We start from the raw sequence: 10,747 nt of genomic DNA, 5'->3' as shown, positions 1-10,747 counted from the left end.
GCTATCAGCAGAGCCTTCTCTGGCAGCGAAACAGCTCATTCAGCCTCATTTACTGCCTTTTAAAAAAACATAGCTGATATGGCTGACTTGCTTAAACAAATGGGGTTTCTACTGTCAATTGAGATGTACAAACTATGGCATAAGGGGACGACAAGCGGATAAGAGGCAATCCGTAATTTCGATTAAGACATTAATGATTTCTTAGTGACAGTTTACATATCTCTCTGGCATCCTACATAATTTATGAAGCAGCATAAGACATTTTTGGACTCACAATGTTGTGATGTGCTTGAACAGGAAAGTGGCGCAGCGGTCCTTCATGGGCAAATTTTGTCATCAAAGAGAAAGATGCAATTCCAAGTTGAATGACCGTTCAAAAGGTATTCTCCCAGTTTGAGCTGTTTATTCCCGACTTCCCAGTTGCAATGCTTGCAGTTAGCCACTGTCACCGATTCCTTACAAACCACTCATTGTTGAATTTGCGATCTCCAAATTGTTGAGTAATGTTTATGTCGAATGGTCAATGAGCACTGGTACGTTTTATCTATATTTTCTATTCATATGACAAGGATTAAAAAGGATTTGCCAGTGGACTTGATTCATGATGATGACTACTAGCTAAAATTGTGAAAGTAAGATGTTAACATTATCAGTCCAGTCAAAGCTACTGTACATATAATGTGATTTGACATCATTTCTGTGGCCAATGACCTTGAGCCTTCTTGGAAGGGCACTTGTATAACTCAATGGCAGGACCCAAAGGGCTGAAATGTTGGATGTCTACCCTTACTAAGGACTAAAGCTTGGCGATTGCGTAAGGTCCCCATGAGTGACAGAACACTGAGCCAATCACAGCGCAATGCTCCTATTTTCCGCTGGCTGCCCCACCACCACAGAAAGCACTGAGCTAGGCTGAAACACCTGCATTTTGGAGCTGCCTTACTCAAGAAAGCAAAAAAGAGACTATGTTTGTATGTGGCTTTATTAATTAACTCAATTATATGTATTATTTTTTACATTGTTTGTAAACTGATATGTGACACGTATTAATGCCAAAATAACTGTCACGTCCTGGCCAGTATAAGGGTTAATTGTCATTGTAGTTTGGTCAGGACGTGGCAGAGGGTATTCGTTTTATGTGGTTCGGGGTGGTGTTTGTTGAAGGGGCATTTGATTTAAGTATTCCGGGGTGTTTGGGCACTGTTTGATATTCATGTATTCTATGTTTAGTCTAGTGAGTCTGTTTCTATGTTTGGTTAATTGGGGTTGGGACTCTCAGTTGAAGGCAGGTGTTGTCTATTTGCCTTTGATTGAGAGTCCCATATATTAGGGTGTGTTTGTCATTTGTGGGAGATTGTTCTGTGTTTAGCCTTGTGCCTTGCCAGACTGTTTTGTTGATCGTTCGTGCTTTTGTTATTTTGGTGTTCATTTTGAATTTATTAGAATGTCAAGATGAGCATACACATACCTGCTGCATTTTGGTCTCATCACTACGACAACTGTGACAATAACATGCAAAACAGGAAAGCCCCTCCCCCCAATTTATGTTAATAAATATATATATATATATATATATATATATATATATTTTTTTGTATTATTATTTTTTTGCTAAAAATGTGGGTCTCAAAAAAGCCCTACCTGCCCTGAATGGCGGGTCGCCACTGTATACAACAACAATTATCATAAAAAAACTCTATTTTAATGATAACTCAAAGCAATATTATACAAAAGATTTCTTAACACAGGAGTATTGACATGTGAAACTGTGAAACAAAAGAGAGGACTGTGAAACAAAAGATCTCCACAGAAGTTTGTGTACACTACATACAGTGGTGAAAGGGGATCAGGGGAGATACTTTATCTCCTAACAACCAGAGGACCAATATTGATAGAAAATCAATACTGACCATCCCTTTGTACAATAGTAATTGTTCTCTCCTTCCCTATAAGCCCCCCCCCCCCCCTTTGAAATCTATTCTCCAGGTACTCTATGGGCCCTTATAAATGTTGAGGCACTCATTTTTACAGACTTTAATAAATACAGTTCTATATTTTATATTACATACACAAAAGGTTTTGAGTTTACATGAAGTAGCCTAAAACATATGCATTTACATTGTAGTTACATAACTCATCGGCAAGTTTATTAGGTACACCCATCTAGTACCGGGTCAGACCCCTTTTGCCTCCAGAACAGCCTGAATTCTTCAGTACAGGGATTATAAAAGTCAGAAACGTTCCACAGGGATGTTTTTCCATGCTGAAGCGATGGCATCACACAGTTGCTGCAGATTGGACGGTGGTACATCACCGCTACCAGCCTGTAGCATTGACACCAGGCAGGATGGGTCGTGGGCACCCGTTTCTGAGATACTGGATCTTGTGTGCCACGCTCAAAGTCGTTTAGGTCACTCGTTTTGCCCATTCTAACATTCAATCCAACATGAATTGTGTGCTTTGATGCCTGTCTGCCTGCTTTATATAGCAAGCCACCGCCACGTGACTAACTGTCTGTAGGAGCGATCCATTGTACCTAATAAACTGACTAGTGAGTGTATATGGGCACCTTGTAATTAAAAAGTGTAACTACCATGTAATTACAATTACAAAAGTTTTAGGCCACTCAATGTGAAGTGGGACCTAAAAAGTATTGACATTACTCTTGAGCTCCAGGTTTTCTCTTGACTCCTGCATGTGATAATAATGGCTTGATTCAATCTGCTTACAGGAAGAGGCAACCACACACCAACTGCCCCTTCCACACATTCAGAACTCACATGCAGTCAGGCATTACAGTGATGCAGTTAAAACACTGAACACTCCAGATGCAGTGCTGGGTGAGTAGGAGCAGTGTAGAGTAGTAACAGAGTAGCGCTGACCCTCAAATGAGACATGAGCTCCCCTAAATGAGCTCCCCACTGGTTTAAACCTGTTCAGGTTCTTTCAATCGCATTCATTCTCCGCCTGTCTGATGTCTGTTTTGAGCTTTGCAATATTGTTTCAACTGAGCCCTCACATGAGCTTGGGACAGACAGCTGTAGTTGAATCCTGTATTTCAGCCCCTTTTCAGGTGTCCAGATTTTTATATATTTGTTTCTGTCAATTTGTCAGCAAGACGCATCAATTAATTCAGGCTACAAGAGTGTAGGCTTCCTGACAATCGCCGAACGTCATCACACTTTTTGGTGTTTTGTAACAGATGTCTCTTTCCCTTCATGAAATGGCGGGTGCACTGTTTGGAAGCTGGAATTATTTTGTGGACAAAAGTGCACAGGTAGCTTCATTTTTTAAGTGATTTGTTTGAGAATCAGATGAACGCATCATGACTGTTTGTGTTCATGCCACATTAAAAGGTAATAATGTTTACCATTACAATACATCTTTACTATTAGTCCTCAAAATTATTTTCAGGAAGTCGCGTAAAAAAAATGGAGACCCCCTTAATGTCACAATATAATTCGTAATCTGGGGAAATAATACTTTTCACATGAAGGCTACATTAATTGGTTTCAGTGATCATTGTGCTCACAACCTAAAGAGGTTGTGTGCATATACTGTAGCACAGGAGGTTGGTGGCACCTTAATTGGGGAGGACGGGCTCGTGGTAATGGCTGGAGTGGAATTAGTGGAATGGTATCAAATACATCAAACATTGTTTCCTTGTGTTTGATGCCATTCCATTCACTCCGTTCCAGCCATTATTATGAGCCGTCCTCCCCTCAGCAGCCTCCACTGTACTGCAGGTTTACACTCCAAGCTTCTTGTCACGAGCAAGACATCACATCCAGGCAAAGGGGACATTCTCACAATTTCAACCATGTGCTGCTCTTCAAGCAATTGTATAATGTGACAGCAATTACATTGTCATCAGACCAAACAAAAAAAAAAGACATTCAAAATGACATAACAATTCCCTTGTTGGTGCTTATGCAACACAAACCAGTTTTTTCAAAACCAGTCATATAAAACATTCATTTCAATTAAGCCAATTTCCAAAAAGGGATTTTACCTTGTCCATTTGCTGCCTCTTCTTGTCCTTCAGAGAAAACATCAGCTACACTTCGAATGTGTAGACTAGATCATATAGCTCACACTAAAAACAGGTTATTCTACCTCATCAGGTTCTTCAGTAGAAGGGGAAATAGAGGGACTGATCTGTACTTAAAATCTTAGTGCTAAAAAGGAAAGGGAGTGCATATGAAGCATAGGGAGGTTGGAGGAGAGTCAGGAGACACTCCCAACTATCACAATCCAGACCTGCGTCTGCCAGCTGAATGAGTTGTGACCAGCCCCTCAACCACTTGGTCTCTCACTTAGTCTCTCAGCGGGGAAACAGGGCTCTTCATTCAGAGTGGTCCATCCCAGTAAAACTCGTTCTCCTAGACGTAGATGTTTGGCTGAGACAGTTGAGTCATCGGGAGCGGAGTGTCCCGGCCGCCGTTCTGCGCCACGTTGCCATTGGGCGTGCTGCTGAGCTTGGCCTTCTTCAGGCTGTAGCGGCCCATCTTGTTGTTCTTGTAGTAGATGGAGTAGATGAAGACGAAGATGACCAAGATGACCACGACCATGAAGGCCACGAAGCCCGCTATGAGGGGCAGGTAGTCCTCTGTGACCAGAGAGACATAACAAACACCCATTAATCCATCACACTCTGTTAACGTTCTGGCGCCACCTCAGACTGAACCATATTCACCATCAAATAGAGAAGCATCAATACACTGATTTATCCTACTTCCTCCAACAGGAAAGAATAAGCACGTATCACTTAACATAATATTACATGATCCCACCAGTCAGAGTAGATCTACAACATACCGTAAGAGTGGGGACATTGCTCAACTTTACCCTTGAAATAGTCTTCTACAAGGCAACAGACAGTACTGAGCTAAACTGCCAAATATTCAACAACTTCACCCAAAACTCTTCAATGAATGATAGATGCTGCTCAGTTCTACCTAGCCTCACCAGGTGCCCTTCCCAAGGAGTTTGTTTCATGCCTGATCTTATATGTGCACAACAAAATACTGTCCCCTCATCATCTCCTCATGTTTTTCACATGTATCTGACTACAGAATGTGGCAGGAGGAGAGCAGTTCAGAAACCAGTAACTAAGAGGTATTGGATTGGTCAACGGGTAAAGGACATATGATAAAAACTGCATAGTTAAAAGTTAATATTAACATTTGTTCAGAGAACATGAATCAGTCAACCAAAGAATAGCAGACACAGAGAGAGGAGACCAGAGAGATGGGAGGAAGCAGACCAGCAAGAAGAAAACGTCCTGCAAGACTTTCATAAACAGTAAATAATGGGTTAATAAAGGGTTTAATACAGTTTAATAAAGGTCCCATTACCATTTAAAACCACCTCTACCACAATGAAGCTCGTCCCCACATCGTTGGTGGCGGTGCAGTTGTAGAACCCTTCCTCAAAGACAGTCAGGTTGCCTCCCGCCACACTGACAGGCTTCGATGGGTCATAGACCCACTGTATCCTGGGCTGTGGGTGACCCTCAGCCTCACACACTAACTCCTCAGGATAGCCCCTGAACACAGGTATCCTCACTGGCAGTCGAGATGCATTGATAAGTGGCTTATCTTAGAGAGAGAGAGGGAGGGAGGAAAAAGGCAGGTGGTGAAAATATGACAACACATTTCTCGAATGAATTACTGCAGTGAAGGAAACAAACACAATTGTAAGTTTGATTATTTTCTTCTAACGTTAAAAGGCAGTGGAGTGAGACTTCACCGTAGAACATTAGGCAATTATGGAAAGTGCTTCGAGACAATATATTAGCATACGTTATACAATGTTAGCGTGGTTTGTATATATGAACAGTTCTCAGCAACTCACAGTGCACAGTAATGCTGAGAGGTTCTGATGTTACTGTAGGATGGGGTTGTGGTCCCTCTGGTCCCAGGTCCAGTTCTGCTCTACATCTATACTGAGCTCCATCATCATGTCTACTGGGGCTGATCAACAGAGTAGCTGACACATCCACTGGTGTCTTACTGACGTTACTGTAAGTTAATTTATCTAAGGGTTCATTCCCTTTGTACCACTTCACAACCAGGTTCTGTTGAGGAGCCATGTTCTGGATGTCACACTGCAGCTGGTACTCTGTCCCCTCCAACATGGGACCAGAGTGTCTCAGAACAGAGATGGAGACGCTGTCTGGAGTCTCTGTGGAGAAGGTCAACAAGGTTAAAAAAAAAACTCAACCTGATATAGAGTTAAATAGAAACATACCTTTCACATTCACAAGGAGCAAAATACTCACTGTAGAGAATGACTGGAAGTACTTTTGAGGGTTGTTCGTCGTCAATGAGAGTCATGTAGCATATAGGTTCTATTGTCCAATCAGTAAGGTTATCCACAGTCCAGGTGACAATGTTGACATCTTGTTCAAAACCTGTACCTCCGAATGTGGCCTCCCAGCCCATCCCCTCATGGTCTGTGGATGATGTGCTGCAGTTAACTGAGACTGAGTCTCCATATCTCACCACCACTCTGGGAGGTTTGAGCTCAAGAGGAAAGGTAACTACTGTAAAAACATACAAGAATGAAGACATCAATGTGAAATCCACATCAAATATAAACTGTTCTGCCTTGTGAGATAAGTGAGGGTGAATTAAATAACGTGAGCAAAGACATGATCTGAAAAATACCTTTTGGCTTGGCTGTTGCTGGGAGGGTGGTCATAGTTCCTGGAGTTGAGGGTGCTGTGGAGAACATCGTTGGGTGTTGTTGTGGAGGTACATCTACTAGGACATGTATCTGCTTGGTGATGGAGCCCAGTCCATTTGTGACTGTGCAGTTGTAAGTTGCATTAGCTGTTACTCTGGAGATATAGAGAGTACGCAGGCGCCCCACAGTGGCCTCATTGGCATTTCCCTCTGCAGTGTTGTTGGTCCACCTCAGCTCAGGAGGAGGGTTCCCCTCAGCACTGCAGTCCAGAGACACATCACTGCCTGCACTCACCTCCACTGTGTCATTCCCTGGAAGGAACTCAGGAGCATCTAAGGAGAAAGGAGGTGCTTTTAGACCGTTTTAAACGTATACAGTTGTAGAACTTCCCTCCTGGTCAGGGGTACAGAGGCAAGATCGAGTATTGATAAACTCACAGTGCACAGTAATGCTGAGAGGTTCTGATGTTACTGTAGGATGGGGTTGTGGTCCCTCTGGTCCCAGGTCCAGTTCTGCTCTACATCTATACTGAGCTCCATCATCATGTCTACTGGGGCTGATCATCAGAGTATCAGACACATCCACTGGTGTCTTACTGACGTCACTGTAAGTTACATTATCTAAGGGTTCATTCCCTTTGTACCACTTCACAACCAGGTTCTGTTGAGGAGCCATGTTCTGGATGTCACACTGCAGCTGGTACTCTGTCCCCTCCACCATGGGACCAGAGTGTCTCAGAACAGAGATGGAGACGCTGTCTGGAGTCTCTGTGGAGGAGGTCAACAAGGTTAAAAAAAAACTCTACCTGATATACAGTTAAATAGAAACATACCTTTCACATTCACAAGGAGCAAAATACTCACTGTAGAGAATGACTGGAAGTACTTTTGAGGGTTGTTTGCCGTCAATGAGAGTCATGTAGCATATAGGTTCTATTGTCCAATCAGTAAGGTTATCCACAGTCCAGGTGACAATGCTGACATCTTGTTCAAAACCTGTACCTCCGAATGTGGCCTCCCAGCCCATCCCCTCATGGTCTGTGTATGATGTGCTGCAGTTAACTGAGACTGAGTCTCCATATCTCATCACCACTCTGGGAGGGTTGAGCTCAAGAGGAAAGGAGGCATGTGTAGGACCACCTACAGGTCAGACCACATGACAGAGACCATAATCAGCTAATTTGCATTCTCAAGCAGACATACTGTAGCTTTAAACAAAAATGATCCTATGTCTAGGCCTAGAATGCAGAATGGTAAACTATCAAGAGGTTAAAATTAGTTGCCTTTTTCAGAAGGCAGTTGCTAATCAGTAATTGAAATGTAGGAAATACATGTTATAACGTATTATATTGGACAAAGACATAACCATTAAGACACAACTAAAAAAAATAGACATTTTGTGTCATATGTCACATCATCTTCACTGCGAGCATACAGATTCTTTTCGCTACTACATTGCCCTCTCCTGGTTATTCCAAAACGTGTTATTGGTTTTAGTTTATCTCTCTGGCCACTATGAAATACGATCCAGTTATTGTGGATTTTAATGCGAACCAAGGCGGCTATTGTTCTTATCCCTCTTAACTGGAATGTGAAATATTTTTGCGTTATCTATGTTCCTATTCTGCTTGAAATTCGTAAGTCTTTCAATACCAAACATAACAAAACTAACTGTACCTGCCATCCAGAGGAGAAGTACGGGAAACCCAAGAAAAATCCGACTAAATATTATATCACACATTTGAAATTAAACTAATGTTTTATTCCCAGAAAGACGTAGAAAAATTGAGGTATTCCTTGTGATCAGTGGCTGATGTCCAAGTGTCCAGTCCCCACATGCACACTACAGCCCAACTCTTCAACAGGCGCAGCGGTCAGTTGTCTCACATTATATTTTGGCTCTGTATTGAATTACAAGAAAAGGACCGGGAAATAGTGAGAAGTCACGTGCTCTTTACTGGAAGACCCCTTCGAAAGATTTCAGCCATCAAGCGCAGGAAACCGATCAATATAAACTTTGGGAATTTCCATGGAACAGGACCCGGCACCTCGTTTGGACTGTAACATTCCGGAACCCATTTTCCATGATGCGGTAGCTCTCTTGGCATGAAAAATAATTTCCTCTGTAATTAAAAAATTATAAAAGCAATCAGAGTTCATTCAAGTTGCCTGCTCTGTATTTATCCTGCCCCCTAAAAAACGTAATGTTAAAACGTGCCTGATATTCTACAGTAAGAATTTATTCGAGTTGGGCCGGACCGGTTTATGGTTTGCGAAACATTGTAGCGTCTACAGACAGACGCGTGGCCATTGCTGTGGTCGGAGAGAGAAGCGCGCCTGTATCTCTCATATAACTAGATTTGACATTCACTTTGTGATCTCTCTCTGCACTGATAAATACGAGCCTCCAACTGTCATCTCTCCAGCGTTCTCTTAATCATTTATTTCACCGCTGATAAATTGAAATACATTTGCCAAAATAATAGAATTACTGTTGTCTGTTCAGAAAGAAATGAAACAATTCAGAAAACACCAGTAGTAGGCATATCATTTATCCAAAGAGGATCAATAGTTATTTTTATAGCCTAGTTGTGGATTGTGTGTAGCCCAATCACAAGACATGCCTATAGTCAGGGAACTAAAAAGATTGATGGAAAATGACAAGATAGTTACACGGAGTGGAATCCAAGAGCAGACTCAGACGAGGAGACTGGGATGAAGTGACCACGGTATTTATTGAAAAACGGGGAAGATGGTATGCAGGCCAGTGGAAACTCAGGTGGGTTGCAGGAAACCAGGTGCTGAGGCTGGAGCGAGAGGGGTTGGGACAGGGTAAGCAGGTCTGTAGGGGAATCCAAGGGAGTAGTAGAGTGGGGAATCCAGGACAGAGTAGCAGGATGACAAGACGTGGAACTGGAGACAAGGACCAGAGTCAGAGCGGCCAGTACTGTAGTGGAGAGGAAAACAGCGTCAGGAGAGGAAAACAGGCACAACAGGCTCTAACAGTAACAACCAGCGAGAAGCGTAGACTGACTGAGCAGAGATTACGATCTGGCAGCGTGGAAGTGGCAGGGCTGAGTATTTGTAGAGGTCTTGATTATGGAACAGATTGCAGCTGGTGGGGATCTGCTCTGACTCCAGCACACCTGTCTCCGCCCACACAATCACACACAGAGAGAGAGGGAGAGAGTACTGAGGGAGTGGCGGCAAGTCAAGGAGACACAGGATGAGCAGTAGAGGGCATGGCAGGAGCAGATGTAACAAAGACAGAGATTTAAATAGCAATATAATTTTTTGGCTGAAAGGCTATATGCCTAATCATCTCAGGTCACCAGCTCACAGATTGACACCCACTTACCAGAATTAGGCAATGTGATGCAGTGTTTGTGTTCTTCCATTTCAGACAACATTAACAGTTCCATCAAATTGACATAATAAGTAATTTGTCTTTTAATTTTATATTTTAGTCATTTAGCAAACGCTCTTATCCAGAGCAACTTACAGTAGTGAATGCATACATTTAATTTCATGCATTTGTATTTATTTTTTGTACTGGCCCCCCGTGGGAATCAAACCCACAACCCTGGCATTGCACACACCATGCTCTACCAACTGAGCCACAGGGAAGGCTATTTTGTTGTGTATATTATTTATTTCAGGGAAACAGTTGCTCAATTGATTGCATCTATTTAATTTCAGAATATTTATATTCATATTTTTATAATAATTTTTCATAGTGTTGACATTAGCACAGTAGGGCGGCATCTCTGTGCATTCTAGAATGACCTGTTATTTCCAGTTTCTCTCTACAGTTTCCTGTCTATTTATGAGACTGGTGGAAAGTACTAAATGTCTTGATCATGTGATGTCTGCTCTGGTAGAGTGGATGCAGAACTGAGTGGTTGTCACGCCCTGACCATAGAGAGCCTTTCTATTTCTCTATTTGGTCAGGTCAGGGTGTGATTTGGGTGGGCAATCTAGTTTTCTTATTTCTTTGTTTGGCCGGGTATGGTCCCCAATCAGAGGCAGCTGTCTATCGTTGTCTCTGATTGGGAATC

The 10,747-nt window shown here is 42.4% G+C and overlaps 1 protein-coding gene across 1 annotated transcript; it reads right to left on the bottom strand.

The window, feature by feature from the left end:
• Positions 1 to 1,680: 1,680 nt before the first annotated feature.
• On the bottom strand, positions 1,681 to 8,818 carry icam3 (intercellular adhesion molecule 3). Its single transcript, XM_014203941.2, has 8 exons — positions 8,367 to 8,818; positions 7,554 to 7,829; positions 7,128 to 7,457; positions 6,672 to 7,022; positions 6,284 to 6,547; positions 5,857 to 6,186; positions 5,358 to 5,600; positions 1,681 to 4,609 (listed from the first exon to the last, which is right to left on the bottom strand). Exons 1-8 carry the CDS (start codon positions 8,428 to 8,430, stop codon positions 4,383 to 4,385), a joined length of 2,085 nt encoding a protein of 694 aa, XP_014059416.2. The 5' UTR covers positions 8,431 to 8,818; the 3' UTR covers positions 1,681 to 4,382.
• Positions 8,819 to 10,747: the final 1,929 nt, after the last annotated feature.

This window comes from Salmo salar, chromosome ssa06, assembly GCF_905237065.1.
Source record: "Salmo salar chromosome ssa06, Ssal_v3.1, whole genome shotgun sequence".
NCBI classification, from domain to species: Eukaryota; Metazoa; Chordata; class Actinopteri; order Salmoniformes; family Salmonidae; genus Salmo; species Salmo salar.
This window is presented reverse-complemented; position numbering and strand designations above follow the sequence as displayed.

Bases quoted from the DNA above. Each gene is read 5' to 3' on its own strand.
- icam3 (XM_014203941.2), bottom strand. From the start codon at position 8,430: ATGTGTGATATAATATTTAGTCGGATTTTTCTTGGGTTTCCCGTACTT. The intron at 7,830-8,366 runs GTACAGTTAGTT...TCTGACCTGTAG, and splicing joins ACTTCTCCTCTGGATGGCAG to GTGGTCCTACACATGCCTCC. The intron at 5,601-5,856 runs GTGAGTTGCTGA...TCTCTCTCTAAG, and splicing joins TCTCAGCATTACTGTGCACT to ATAAGCCACTTATCAATGCA.